The following is a 16,074-nucleotide window of genomic DNA, read 5'->3' as shown; positions in this document are numbered from 1 at the left end:
CCAGATCTCTGTTCCTCCGCACTCCTCAGTGCCCTGCCATTTACTGTGTATGTCCTACCTTGATTTGTCCTTCCAAAATGCAACTCCTCACACTTGTCTGCATTAAATTCCATCTGCCATTTTCTGGCCCATTTTTCCAGTTGGTCCTGATCTCCCTGCAAGCTTTGAAAGCCTTCCTCGCTGTCCGCAATGCCTCCAATCTTAGTGTCATCAGCAAACTTGCTGATCCAATTTACCACATTATTATCTAGATCATTGAGATAGACAACAAACAACAATGGTCCCAGCACAGATCCTTGAGGCACACCACTAGTCACAGGCCTCCAGTCTGAGAAGCAATTATCCACTACCACTCTCTGTCTTCTCCCACACAGCCAATTTCAAATCCAGTTTACAACCTCTCCATAGATACCTAGTGTCTGAACCTTCTGAACTAACCTCCCATGTGGGACCTTGTCAAAGGCCTGACTAAAGTCCACGTAGACAACATCCACAGCCTTTCGTCTACTTTCTTGGTAATATTCTCGAAAAACTCTACAAGATTTGTTAAACACAATCTACCGTGCACAAAGCCATGCTCACTATCCTTAATCAGCCCTTGGCTGTCCAAATACTTGTATATCTGATCTCTCAGAACACCTTCCAATAATTTACCTACTACTGATGTCAGGCTCACCAGCCTGTAATTACCCGGTTTACTTTTGGAGCCTTTTTTAAACAACGAAACAACATGAGCTACTCTCTAATCCTCCGGCACCATACCCACGGCTAAAGATATTTTAAATATTTCTGCCAGGGCCCCTGCAATTTTGACACTTAGTCTCTCTCAAGATCCGAGGAAATATCATGTCAGGCCCGGGGGATTTATCTACCTTTATTCACTGTAAGGCAGCAAGCACCTCCTCCTTTTCAATCTCTGTATGTTCCATGACACTGCTGCTTGTTTTCCTTCCTTCCATATATGCTATGCCAGTTTCCTGAGTAAATACTGATGCAAAAAAATTGTTTAAGATCTCCCCCATCTCGTGAGGCTCCACACGGACGACCACTTTGATCTTTTAGGGGACCAATTTTGTCCCTTACTATCCTTATGTCTTCTTTTTGCCTTCCTGATTTCCTTCTTTAGTATTTTCTTACATTTTCCATACTCTTCAAGTACCTCATTTGTTCCTTGTTGCCTATACCTGCTATACACCTCTATCTTTTTCTTAACCAGATTGCCAACATCCCTTGAAAAACAAGGTTCTCTGGGCTTGTTAACCTTGTCTTTAATCCTGGCAGGGACATGGAAACTCTGCACTCTCAAAATTTCGCCTTTGAATGTCTTCCACATATTGAACACATCTTTGCCAGAAAACAATTTATCCCAATCCATTCTTCCTAGGTCTTTTCTCATTTCCTCAGAATTGGCCCTTCTCCAATTTAGAACCTTAACTCGAGGACCAGGCATATCCTTATCCATAATTAACTTGAAACTAATGACATTATGGTCACTGGACCCAAGGTGATCGCCTACACATACTTCTGTCACCTGACCTGTCTGGTTCCCTAATAGAAGATCAAGTATTGCATTCTCTCTCATTGGTACCTCTATATATTGATTTAGAAAACTTTCCTGAACACATCTGACAAACTCCACGCCATCCAACCCTTTCACAGTGTGGGAGTCCCAGTCAATATGTAGAAAGTTAAATCTCTTGCTATTACAACTTTCTGTTTCTTACATCAGTCTGCTACCTCTCTACAGATTTGCTCCTCCAATTCTCTCTAACTATTGGGCAGTCTATAATACAACCCTATTAGTGTGGTCACACCTTTCCCCTTCCTCAGCTCCACCCATATGGCCTCTGTAGACGAGCCCTCTGGGCTGTCCTGTCTATGCACAGCTGTGATATTCTCCCTGACTAGTAATGCTACTCCTCCCCGTTTCATCTCTCCCCCTCTGTCATGTCTGAAACAACAGAACCCCGGAACATTAAGCTGCCAGTCCTGCTCCTCCTGCAACCAAGTCTCACTAATAGCAACAATGTCATAATCCCACGTGTCAATCCACACCCTAAACTCATCTGCTTTACCTACAATACTCCTTGCATTGAAATAGATGCACCTGAGAACATTTCTATCACATACAAACCTTTGATTACTGTCTATACATGCAGTCCTCACATGACCTTTATCCTCCTCCACCTCACTATCTGCTCTAACAGTCTGGTTCCCCTCCCCCTGCAAATCTCGTTTAAACCCCCCTGGGCAGAACTAGCAAACCTACCCGCAAGGGTGTTAGTCCCCCTCCAGTTCAGGTGTAAACTGTCCTGTCGGAACAGGTTCCACCTTCCCTGGAACAAAGCCTAATTGTCTAGAAACATGAAGCCCTCCCTCCTGCATCATCGCCTTAGCCACGTATTTAGCTGCATTTCTAGCCTCACTAGCACCTCGCAAGGGTAGCAATCCTGAGACTGCAAACCTGGAGGTCCTGTCCTTCAACTTTGCACCTAACTTCCTAAACTCTCATTGCAGGACCTCCTCCTCCTTCCTATCCACATCATTGGTCCCTACATGGACCATGACATCCGGTTGCTCACCCTCCCTCCTGACAATACCGAGAACTCGATCTGAGATATCGCGGACCCTGGCACCAGGGAGGCAACATACCATCCGGGATTCTCGATCTCTCCCACAGAACCTCTTATCTGTCCCCCTAACTATCGAATCTGTGAGATATAAAACACTGCAGTTGTGAAATGAAATCAAAGAGAATGATGTAAATGCACATTAGAGCAGACAGGATCCATGGTGAGAGAAAAAAAAGAGTGAATGTAACAGGTTGATGACCTTTCATCAAAACTGGCCCATTCTGGTATAAATAATTGAACTCAGTCTTCAGAAGTGAAGGCATCAATGGTTGCTGGAATCCAAGATGTAAAAATGATAGGTTTTGCAGCTCCTGCAGGTGCATTGGTGCAAGAAGGAAATGACCATTGGTAGGGGAAGAATTCTGGGAGGCACTAGTAACTTCTGGGAAAGCTAGAATACATAGAGAAGATGTACCTAGTGGTGGTCTTACATTGAAGGTGATAGAAATTATAGAGGATGTGGTGGAAGGTGAGGACGATGGGAACTTTGTTCTGGTTGGGAAGAAAGTTGGTGAGGTAGAAATGTGAGAACAGAAATGTTGTTTTGAGAATTCCATCAACACCTTTGTTAAGGAAGGTGACTGCTTTGTAAATGCTGCCATTCAATCCACTGAAGGTGACCCCGAGTTCCTAGTCACTTTAATGAAGCCTAGTGTAAGCTCAAGGAACAGAATCAGTATAGTACAGTCCTCATAACCCATTTTCAGGTTAATCTATCTTAAGCTTATTTCTTCTGAAAAATGATCAGACTGTAACAATAATTCTTTGAATGTAGAACAGTATGGCACAGGAACAGATCCTCAGCCCAAAGTGTTGTGCCATACTAAATAGGATAGTGAACCCTAATTAAACTAATCCCTTCTGCTCAGTGTTTAACACCATCATTCTTACAGTCCTGATAGAAAATCCTTGCACTGGGGCAGTTCCATTTTCTTGACCTCAGAAGCCCTATTCTAGTGGTACGAGTGATCGTCAGAATTGGAGACCACCTTGGTTGCAATGGATGGCCATAATTGTAGTGCCTTGCCATCTCCCTCGCTCTCTGTGGAGTGCTGCAGAACTGCCTTCCTGGCTATTGGATCTCAGTGGTGATCTCATCCGTCCAGTCCACCAGAAATAACTTCTTATGCTGGGATAGGCATTGACTACATTTGTAGTGTGTGATAATGCATGAACACTCCTCAGCAATTTTCCTCTCTTTTTGCACTACTTATTTAATTTATTTTTATATAAATACTTCTTATTGCAATTCATAGTTTTTATTATGTATTGCAATGTACTACTACTGCAAAACAACAAATTTCACGACATACATATGCCAGTGATATTAAAGCTAATTCTGAGATAAACGGCCTCCTTATTGGAGGCTGATCAGAAGAGATTCACTAGCTTAATTCCTGAGATGAGAGGGGTTTCCTGTCATATGTGACTAAAAATGTTTAAACCTATAATCTCTGCCATTTAGAAGAATGAGGGATGATCTTATTTAAATATATGAGATTCTAAGCAGACATGATAAAATTGATACCCGAGCTGTTTCACCAGGAGGGACAGTCTATGATAGTTACAAAGTGTGGCACCATTATTCAAAACTGAGATGTGTGGGAAAATCTTCTCAAAGAAGCTGGTGTATCTCAGGAATCCTCTATGCCCATGGGTTGTGGAGATGCAAGATTCAGATTTGAAGCTTGAGGCAGATCAGCCATAATCATAATGGATGACAGGTAGGCTTGAGATAAAGTGGCCTACTTCTGACTCTGATTTGATGTTGTAGTATAATGTTTTCTCTGATATTTTTATTTCCCTCCTCTCTAGTCACCCATTCCCTTTTTACATCCCTTTCAGATGAATGACCTTCAGATTGTAAACCTTTATCACCCTCCATCAGCATCAGCACTGTTTGTCTCCAGCTTATCACTGTCATTCCCTATCTCCACCCTCCCTGTATCTTAAAACATCCTTACTTCTTTTCCAAGTGTGACACAGTTCTCAGGAAAGATATTTGAATTGGTTAATTGTTCTCTGAATAATTGCTCCCTGACTAGCTGAGTGATTCCATTATTTTCTCTTTATTTAAGAATTCAAATGAGATTAAAGTTATGAGACAAGGTGGGAAGCCATCCAAAACTGTATTTAATTACATTGTTTATATAACTATTTATTCATTTTTCTTTTGAAATTTAACTATGAACTTCCGATTGCCTGACGCTTTAAATCTTCACCGTACTTCACTCTCTTTGTGGCCTCCTGCACTGTTACAATGAAGCCCAATGCAACTTCCAGCAACATCACCTCTTCTTCCATCTGGGCATGTTGTAACCTTCTGTACTCAATATTGACTTATCTGTCATCCACCTGTGATATTAGCTCAGCTTGTTTGTTCCAGTCCTCCCTCTTTTCCTCTGAGAGTGGAAGACATGCCCGGTTTGACCTGTCATTGGCTCTGCATTTTGCAATTCCTACATTTTTTAATCTATGTTCTTACTCTCTAATTGTTTCCATTCTCTCATTGACCAGATGACTTTGTTTACAGTTTACCTCCATGGTCATCCTAGTTTTATCCAGAGACCTCGATTCCTCTGCACCTTCCCTGCACACCATCAAACTTCAGTTGTCTCTTTCCTAGTTCTAAGTTTTTGGCTCTCTTTCTGTTTCCACATGTGCAGCATGACCACTTGAGTAGAAACATAGAGAACCTACAGCACCATACAGACCCTTCAGCCCACAAAGCTGTGCCACACATGTCCTTACCTTAGAACAACCTATGCTTACCCATAGCCCTCTATTTTTCTAAGCTCCATGTATCCATCCAGGAGTCTCTTAAAAGACCCTATTGTTTCCGTCTCCACCACTGCCACCGGCAGCCCATTCCACGCACTCACCACTCTCTGCGTAAAAAAACTTACCCGACATCTCCTCTGTACCTACTTCCAAGCACCTTAAAACTATGTCCTCTCATACTAGCCATTTCAGCCCTGGAGAAAAGCCTCTGACTATCCACACGATCAATGCCTCTCATTATCTTGTACACCTCTATCAGGTCACCTCTCATCCTCTGTCGCCCCAAGGAGAAAAGGCCGAGTTCACTCAACCTATTTTGACATAGAAACATAGAAAATAGGTACAGGAGTAGGCCATTCGGCCCTTCGAGCCTGCACCGCCATTCAGTATGATGATGGCTGATCATCCAACTCAGAACCTTGTACCAGCCTTCCCTCCGTACCCCCTGATCCCTTTAGCCACAAGGGCCATATCTAACTCCCTCTTAAATATAGCCAATGAACTGGCCTCAACTGTTTCCTGTGGCAGAGAATTCCACAGGTTCACCACTCTCTGTGTGAAGAAGTTTTTCCTCATCTCGGTCCTAAAAGGCTTCCCCTTTATCCTCAAACTGTGACCTCTCGTTCTGGACTAACCCAACATCAGAAACAATCTTCCTGCATCGAGCCTGTCCAATCCCTTTAGGATTTTATACGTTTCAATAAGATCCCCCCTCAATCTAAATTCCAACGAGTATAACTAGTTGATCCAGTCCTTCATCATATGAAAGCCCTGCCATCCCAGGAATCAATCTGGTGAACCTTCTTTGTACTCCCTCTATGGCAAGGATGTCTTTCCTCAGATTAGGGGACCAAAACTGCACACAATACTCCAGGTGTGGTCTCACCAAGGCCTTGTACAACTGCAGTAGTACCTCCCTGCTCCTGTACTCGAATCCTCTTGCTATAAATGCCAGCATACCATTCGCCTTTTTCACCGCCTGCTGTACCTGCATGCCCACTTTCAATGACTGGTGTATAATGACACCCAGGTCTCATTGCACCTCCCCTTTTCCTAATCGGCCACCATTTAGATAATAATCTGTTTTCCTGTTTTTGCCACCAAAGTGGATAACCTCACATTTATCCACATTAAATTGCATCTGCCATGAATTTTGACATTTCTGTTTTTCTGACATCTTCTGTATTTCTGACATTTTCTGTTTTTATAATGGCAGTGGGTTTATTGGATATGAAAATGAAAGTTGTACATGAAGTTCAGAGGTTTATTATAAATGTAAAATTGTTACAGCTTTTCATGTTCAGAGCCCAAAAACGCTTATTAAAGTAAATCTATAGCACAAAAGTGGATGTGATATTCTTAAATGTAGAGGAGCATCTGTGATTAACTTTCATAATGGAAATGCTACTTGAATTATCTACTAATTTTTCCTGTATTTAACAGCATACACCAGGTTAGGTCTGTAGTATAAGTAACTGTTCCATGGTTGGATGATGTGGCTGTGTTTGGCTAGATCAGAGATTCTCAATGGGGGTGATTACGTTTACTAAGGAGGCATTAGGGGAAATAGAAGTTGGGGGGGCAGGAGCATTCAAGATTCTTGGGGGGGGTGGTAATTTTTATTTTAATTTAGCTCTGTTAATGATGGATAAATATGTACAATGTGATCTCTATGAGTCTGAAGGCAGTGAAGCCTTGAATTTTATTCTTGATAAGAAACAGAAACTGCAGAAAATGCATCAATACAATGTTACATACCTGGAGTGTGGTTTTATTCCGTTCCCGTCGGATCAGTGACAACCCATGTGTCTTATTTATAATGCTGTACTGTCTAATGAAGCCATGGCACCATTGGGATTGCAGGAACACTTCCATAAAAGATACCATAAAAAGGCTACTTACGGTATTACTCAGTTTCAAAAGATGAAAGGAGCATTTGAAAAGTTTTGCAAACACAAATCATTTGCCAAGAGAGTTAAAAATGACCCTGATGGTGGTCTCATTGCTTCTAATAGCATTTCCAAAATGATAGCAACGTCTGGAAAATCTCATACAACTGGTGAAAGATTAATAATGCCCGCTGTATCAGAAGTACTCACCACTATCTTCAAAATGGATACCAATATTTTAAAATCAATTCCTCCAAGTAATAACTATAGCTCATCATACTGATGAAATGAATGAAGACATTGAGTAACAACTATGCACAGAGCTACAATAAAACAAAATTTGGGATACAACTGGATGAGCCAACTGTGTGAGACAAAGAGGCATTGCTAATGGTATATGTACAGTTTATCAAAAATGGAGAAGGTTATGAACAGAATCTTTTCGTAAAATGTTAAAAACAAATATCAACAGAATCTATCTCCAATGAGCTCAAAATGCATATTGTGACTTTTTTTCAAGCATGACTCTTGTAATATCTGAAATTAACAAAATTAAAGCTCATCCATTAAATAGCAGAATATTTTGCCAGTTATGGCAAGATAACAATGAAGAGTTTGAACACTTGCTTCTTTACACTGGAGTACGCTGGCTATCAAAAGGCTGCTGTTTAAAATGTTTCTCTGATCTTTTTGATACTATGGTTAAATGTTTTCTCAAAGTTGACAAGAGCTTGGGAATCAAGGTTGAACTTCTACGCGGAAATGTGGCCTACCTAGCCGATCAGTATAACAAAATAAACATTCTAAATATGAAACTGCTGAATGAGAATTTCATTTTAATCCAGGCAAAACGTGCAGTGTCCACTTTTAATTGGAAATATATAAGCAAAACATTGGGAGAAGAATGTTCTCACAGTTTCCCTGCATGGAAAGTATGGTACTCTCTTTCACAGACAGTGATTTATAAAAGTACTGCTTATACCCGCAGTCGCTGAAGGATTTTCAGAATCAATTCAAGGATTTGAATGATATGGAAATTCCGGACTGCATAATTAACCCAGTTCTTTGCAAGGTGGAAGAACAGGAAGAGAGTTTGTAAGAAGAAATTGTCAAAATTCAGAATGACGAAGAAGCAAAAATGCTTTTGAAAAATGTTGGCTTTTATGGTAGGTGGCTACACTATCATATTAAGTTTCATGGTCTTTGGAAAAGAGCCAAACTGCTCTTCATTGCATTTCTATCCTTCTACCTTGTTGAAAGAGGCTTCAGTGTAGTGAACCAGATACTCACAAAAACAGGTTGGGCATTGTTACACGTGGGGACTTTTAAGACTTTTACTGTCACAACTTGAACCAGATATTTCAACTCTTGCGAAGAATCATCGAGCTCAAAAATCACACTGATATCTTAACTGCTATACGGTGCACAGGTACTGTGCAAGCCAGTTTTAAAAACAAATAAAAATTTACAGCAGGATTATTGTTCTCATGTTAGTTTATGGTAGACATGTTTTTACACTATGGGGGTGCCAGAAAGTATATGGTGTTGGCAAGTGTGAAGGTGCTTTAGGGAGGTATTAGCAAGTACAAAAATGCTTTAGGGAGGTATTGAGCTAAAAAAAATTTGGGAAACACTGGGCTAGATGGTCTTTAGCATCCCCTTTAATACTGTCCTATTTATACAGAGGTTCCTTCATATTCTCTGCTTTCTATGAACAAGTCTTAATTTACTTGTTTTAGAGCCTTTCATGGCTTAAGACATTACAGAAAATTAAGTGCTCTTGAAGTGTAATCGTGGTTGTATTCTGGGCATTGAGCATCCAATTTGAGTAGGCAGAGTCTCAAATTAACAGATTACTTGTATTTATTGCTGTTGTTGAAGGATAAATATTAGCAATGGATGAAGAACCTCCCTGTCTTCAGAACAGTGTCAGGGAATATTTCATGTACGTGTGAAGGAAAACAAGGGATTTCACTGTCTCAGCTGTGGGATAATTCCTTGTAACCCCACTCATCATACATCCAGAGCTTAGTGTAAATCCACAAATTTTTATGACTACAAAATGGATTTATAGAATAGTCCTACAACTAATATATCTTTGAGATTGAGAACATTAAGATTATATAGGACAAAAGGCTGTTTTGATTTGGTCCTTACCCAATTAGTTCCTTAAAGTGCTATCTTGAGCCATTCCCATAAATCCATGCTCCTTTTTTAGACATTTTTCATTACTTTAAAATGTTCTCTCTCCTTCAAAAGCTACTGTAGATTCCCTTTCCAGCAGTGTTCAAATAAAGGATCTCTTAACACTCTGCATTAAATATGAAGTTGATGACTGAAAATTTTTAATTCGTCCAATCAAACATTGAGAAGACTGAACAGTTATCTTCAACCCTACATGGTTCTTTCATGCCACCATTTTGTAACCTCTCCAAACGACATCATTTATTGAGAACTCTTCTAGTTTAAGATGATGCCACCGAAGATGTGCGACAGCTGACCGGTGGTTCAAAAGTAAAGGAATTAAATTAAAAACATTATTAATAATGTTTTTAAAAAAGCAAATTGTGGTAAACTATCACGGCAAACAATGAAGAGGCAAGTGAGGGCAAAGTGAACTTGAGATATGTGCCCTGCTGGTGCACTACAAAATCGATGCATTTGCAGTTGGAGCCATGCTGGTTGGAGTGGACAAGTCGGAGGAAAGAAGATGGGATATAGGAGTTTCAACTCCCTTCCAACCAACCATGTACGAGGGTGGATCACTCAAAGAGTTGAGCCGATCTTGAGAGGTCAAGAACTGCTTTGTCGGTGGTGAAATTCAAGTCCGAAGCAAATTACTGGGCGGCATGTTCTAGGCCCAGACGATTGTCTGCTGTGAGGCCCAAGTCCTAATGCGAGTACAATACGGTGTTTTGGAAAAGCTAATTGCTGACCCAGGTAGACTGTAAAGGCAGTGCGTTGAGAGTTGGGTGATGAGAGGTGACCTGATAGAGGTGTATAAGATGATGAGAGGCACTGATCATATGGATAGTCAGAGGCTTTTTCCCGGGGCTGAAACATCTAACGCAAGAGGGCACAGTTTTAAGGTGCCTGGAAGTAGGTACAGAGGAGATGTCAGGGGTAGGTATTTTTACACAGAGAGGGGTGAATGCGTGGAATGGACTACTGGTGATGGTGGTGGAGGGGGATACGATAGGGTTGTTTAAGAGACTTCTGGATAGATACATGGAGCTTAGAAAAAAAAAGAGAGGTCTATGGGTAATCCTAGATAAATTCTAAGGTAAGGACATGTGTGACACAGCTTTGTGGGCTGAAGGGCCTGTGTTGTGCTGTAGGTTTTCTATGTTTCTAGACTGAATTGCTTTAAGCGCTGGATCAATTTGGAGAGGTCGAGAATGGCTTCTATGACAGCGAAATCTAGGCCTGGAACAATTTGTTGCAGGTGGGGCCTGGGTCCTAGAGCAAGGTTTAGACTATTTAAGTGCTGGATCAGGTAGTCTGGATACTCCTCTTTCTGTGACACTCCCCCCCTCCCCCCAACACTGGTTGCTGAGCTTTGAGTCTGTGAACTTTGCTGTAATTTCCCCACTAATATGATGAACTGAATACCCAGGCTTTGGGTCTACACCGGGCACTTGGATCTAAGGACTCAATATGGTTCAGAATGCTGTTGTTAATGGTGTTGTTGTTGATGATTGTTTCTATTGTTTGCAGGATATGTTTTGATTTTTTTTCCTCTTTCTCTGTGGACACTGGGGGCATGGTCTTAATTTTTTAAATTGAGTTCTTTCAGGTTCCTAGTTCTGTGACTGCCTGTTAAGCAAACAAATCTCAAGGTTGTATAATTTATACATTCTTTGATAATAAATGCACTTTGAATCTTGAACTCTGCATTTCTTGCCATAGCCTTAATAGAGTCAATATTGATAAATCTGTTCTGTAATGTTGACTAACTGGGAAAGCAGAACAGTCTCTACAGTAAGCATGAAGCATGGTATCTGATGTCTTCAATAGGTGTTGCACTGCAACTTTGACTCATACTCTTTGCAGGTATTCCAGATCTCCACTGGTGGCAAGTGCAGGATTTCTCAGTGGGTTGCAGGTAGCAGATCCCTTGTTTGCAAAGGTGGAAATGCATATCAACTTCGCCAACCGGACAGAACATTCAGATTTATTTCTCTGGCGAGGATCATACAATTACAATCTTCCCTCTTGCAGCAACTAGTGACCCACAAATCTTACTGGAAGGTTAATCAATAGGAAAGGATTATACAGTACCTCATTAACACAGAGGTGCTTTGAAATCACAGTAAAAGCTTTCTCTAACTGGAGAGAAGGTTCTTGGGAAGCTGAAAGGTCTGAAGGCAGGTGAGTCACCTGGACCAGATGGTGTACATCCCAGAGTTCTGAAAGAGGTGGCTGATGAGATCATGGAGGATTTAGTAATGATCTTTCAAGAATCAATAGATTCTGGAATGGTCCAGGAAAATTGCAAATGTCACTCCACTCTTCAAGAAGGGAGAGAGGCAGAAAAAAGGAAACTATAGGCCAGTTAGTCTGACCTCAGTTGTTGGGAAGATGTTGGAGTCGATTATTAAGATGAAGTCTCAGCGTATTTGGAGGCACATAATAAAATAAGCCGTAGTCAGCATGGTTTCCTCAAGGGAAACTCTTGCCTAATAAATCTATTAGAATTCTTTGAAGAAATATCAAGCAGGATAAACAATGGTGAATCAATTAATGTTGTGCATTTGGATTTTCAGAAGGCCTTTGACAAAATGCCACACATGAGGCTGCTTAACAAACCATGATCCCATGGTATTACAGAAAGATTCTAGCATGGATAAAACAGTGGCTGATTAGCAGGAGGCAAAGTGCGGGAATAAAGAGAGCCTTTTCTGGCTGGCTGCTGGTGACTAGTGGTGTTCTATAGAGATACGTGTTGGGACTAATTCTTTTTAAGTGATGTGTCAATAACTTGGATGATGGAATTGATGGTTTTGTTGGAAAGTTTGCAGACAATATGAAGATAGGTGTAGGGGCATGAAGTTTTGAGGAAGTAGAATGGCTACAGAAAGACTTGGACAGATTAGGAGAACAGGCAAAGAAATGACAGATGAAATACAGTGTTGGGAAGTGTATGGTCATGCATTTTGGTAGAAGAAGTGAAAAGGATGACTATTTTCTAAATGGAGAGAAAATACGAAAAAACTGAGGCACAGGGGGACTTGGGAGTCCTTGTGCAGGATTCCCTACAGTGGTTGAGTCTGTGGTGAGGAAGGCAAATGCACCGTTAGCGTTCATTTCAAGAGGACTAGAATATAGAAGCAAGGTAGTAATGTTAATACTTTATATAGTAGTGGTGGAGCCTCACTTGGAAGCATAGTGAGCAGTTTGGGCACCTTAGATTGGAAAGAATGTGTTGAAACTGGAGAGGGTTCAAAGGAGGTTCATGAAAATGATCAGGATTGAATGGCTTGTCACATGAAGAGCATTTGATAGCTCTGGGCGCAGTCGATTCAAGAGAATGAGGGGTGAGCTCATTGAAACGTATTGAATGGTGAAGGCCTTGATAGAGTGGATGTGGAGAGATATTTCCTATGGTGGGAGAGTCTAAGACTCAGAATATAGGGGTGTCCTTTTAGAACGGAGATGAGGAGGAATTTCTTTAGCCAGAGTGTGGTGAATCTGTGGAATTCCTTGCTACATGCAGCTGTGAAGGCCGAGTCTTTATGTATATTTAAGGCAGAAGTTGATAGATTTGTGATTGGTCAGGGCATGAAGGGATACAGGGAGCAGGCAGGAGATTGGGGCTGATAGGAAAATGGATCAGCCATGATGAAATTATGGAGCAGACTTGATGGATCAAATGGCCTTATTCTGCTCCTATATCTTATAGTGTGTTATTTCATTGTCAGCTTTCACTCCCTAATTCTCCAATGTCTTAAGAATACTGTCCCTATTTCCAAAACTCTCTGGAAACTTGCTATTCCACTTTTTGTACCTTCTGTATCCAAACTCTCCTTACCTCTTGTAGGCTCTTCTATTTTGTTCTTCAGCCCACTATTGGTAGCTAAATTTTCAGTGAATTAATTTTCATTTTCTGGAATTCCCTTCCTAAATCCCTCAATTTCTCAAATTCTCTTTGCACTTTTAAATCATTAACAAATCTGCTTGGCTAAACATATAACCCTCATTCTTTGCCTCTATAGCTCTGAAAGAGCAAATGAATATTTATCCATGTTCAGTGGATTAGATTACATTAATATGGCATTATTTTGTAGCTTTTCTTAGATAAGTTGAATGAAATAAGAGCATTAAACCTGATGGAACAGTAGTTCGCATTTTACATTCACAATTTATCGACTTTTTTATAATCCTTCATATTTACAAACGTAGTAACCAACCTCCTTCCGAAGAGGATCTATCAGACCAATAATTGATGGATATTGCTCTATCAGCTTTGTGTAGAACTCTATGATATCATCAGGATGTTTTAATACTCCAGTTATAACTTCATATTTCTGTTTTTCCTGTAAGATATGAAGTTAAAATGTCCATTTAAATTCCCAATTCAGTACGAAAAGAGCACAAGAGATAACAATTTTCCTCCTTAAATTGCCACTGTCAGAAGAATGTCCCTGGCCAATGTAATTCACACTATATTAAGAAGCAGTTGAGGGAATGAGATAGAAGAAAGGTCTGAGGACCAGATGGTGAAATAGTTGTAATATGAAGACTCGGGCACCAGAATAAGCCATGATTTAGCAAAATTGTTCAAATGTAGAAGAATTTACATGACAATGTGGAAAGTGGATCAGATTCATCCTATTGACAAAGAGCAGGACAATCAGTATAATTTTAATCATTCAGCAAAGGGTAGCTACTCATCAAAAAGCGAATGAGCTTAGAGCGTGGATCTGTACTTGGAGCTATGATGTTGTGGTCATTACAGAGAATTGGATGGCTCAGGGGCAGGAATGGCTACTTAGAGTGCCAGGCTTTAGATGTTTCAGAAAGGACAGGGAGGGAGACAAAAAGGGTGGGCATGGCACTGCTGATCAGAGATAGTGTCACGGCTGCAGAAAAGTGTATTTTGGAGATACTGTAGTGATCACAATTCTATCTCCTTTACCATAGCATTGGAGGCGGATAGGAGCAGACAGGCTAGGAAAATGTTTAATTGGAGTAAGGGGAAATATGAAGCAATCAGGCAGGAACTTGGAAGCATAAATTGGGAGCAGATATTCTCAGAAAAATGTACAGCAGATATGTGGCAAATATTCAGGGGATATTTACGTGGTGTTTTGCATAGGTATGTTCCAATGAGACAGAGAAAGGTTGGTGTACAAAGGCTGTAGAAAAGAAAAGCTTACAAAAGGTTCGAAAAACTAGGTAATGATAGAGATCTATACAATTATAAGGCTAGCAGGAAGGAGCTTAAGAATTAAACTAGTAGAGCCAGAATGGGCCAGGAGAAGGCCTTGGCAAGCAGGATTAAGAAAAACCCCAGAGCATTCTACAAGTATGTGAAGAGCAAGAGGATAAACTGTGAGAAAATAGGGCCAATCAAGTGTGACGGTGTAAAAGTGTGTATGGAATTGGAGAAGATAGCGAAGGTAATTAATGAATATTTTGCTTCAGTATTCACTAAGGAAAAGGACCTTGGTGATTGTCAGGTTGACTTCAGTGGATTGAAAAGCTTGAGCATATAGACGATTAAGAGGATGTGCTGGAGCTTTTGGAAAGCATCAAGTTGGATAAGTCACCGGAACCGGACGAGATATACCCCAGGCTACTGTGGGAGGCGAGACAGGAGATTGCTGAGCCTCTGGTAATGATCTTTGCATCATCAATGGGGACAGGAGAGGTTCCGGAGGACTGGAAGGTTGAAGATGTTGTTCCTTTATTCAAGAAAGGGAGTAGAGATAGCCCAGGAAATTATAGACCAGTGAGTCTTACTTCAGTGGTTGGTAAGTTGACGGAGAAGATACTGAGAGGCAGGATTTATGAACATTTGGAGAGGCGTAATATGATTAGGAATAGTCAGCATAGCTTTTTCAAAGGCAGGTCATGCCTTACGAGCCAGATTGAATTTTTTGAGGATGTGACTAAACACATTGATGAAGGTAGAACAGTAGATGTAACGTATATGGATTTCAGCAAGGTATTTGATAAAGTACCCCATACAAGGCTTATTGAGAAAGTAAGGAGGCATGGAATTCAAGGGGACCTTGCTTTGTGGATCCAGAATTGGCTTGCCCACAGAAGGCAAAGAGTGGTTGTAGACGGGTCATTTTCTGCATGGAGGTCAGTAACCAGTGGTGTGCCTCAGGGATCTGTTCTGGGATCCCTTTTCTTCGTGATTTTTATAAATGACTTGGATGAGGAACTGGAGGGATGGGTTAGTAAATTTCCTGATGACACAAAGGTTGGGGGTGTTGTGGATAGTGTAGAGGGCTGTCAGAGGTTACAGTGGGACATCGATAGGATAAAAAATTGGGCTGAGAAGTAACAGATGGAGTTCAACCCAGATAAGTGTGAGTTGGTTCATTTTGGTAGGTCAAATATGATGGCAGAATATAGTATTAATGGTAAGACTCTTGGCAGTGTGGAGGATCAGAGGGATCTTTGGGCCATAGGATACTCAAAGCAACTGCGAAGGTTGACTGTTCAGTTAAGAAGGCAAACAATGTATTGGCCTTCATCAACCATGGGATTGAATTCAAGAGCCGAGAAGTAACAGCTATATAGAACCTGGTCAGACC

The 16,074-nt window shown here is 40.9% G+C and overlaps 1 protein-coding gene across 4 annotated transcripts in view; it reads right to left on the bottom strand.

Moving 5' to 3' along the window:
- eno4 (enolase 4) overlaps positions 1 to 16,074 on the bottom strand; it is a 100,805-nt gene that overhangs the window by 6,082 nt on the left and 78,649 nt on the right. For all 4 annotated transcript variants that reach the window (XM_072239808.1, XM_072239811.1, XM_072239809.1 and 1 more), the window contains one exon: positions 13,714 to 13,839. In XM_072239808.1, the coding sequence (XP_072095909.1) occupies positions 13,714 to 13,839 (126 nt within the window). The remainder of the gene's footprint in view (positions 1 to 13,713; positions 13,840 to 16,074) is intronic.

Source organism: Mobula birostris, chromosome 21 (assembly GCF_030028105.1).
Source record: "Mobula birostris isolate sMobBir1 chromosome 21, sMobBir1.hap1, whole genome shotgun sequence".
NCBI classification, from domain to species: Eukaryota; Metazoa; Chordata; class Chondrichthyes; order Myliobatiformes; family Myliobatidae; genus Mobula; species Mobula birostris.
Note: the sequence above shows the minus strand (reverse complement) of the source record. Positions and strands in the feature narration are given on the sequence as shown.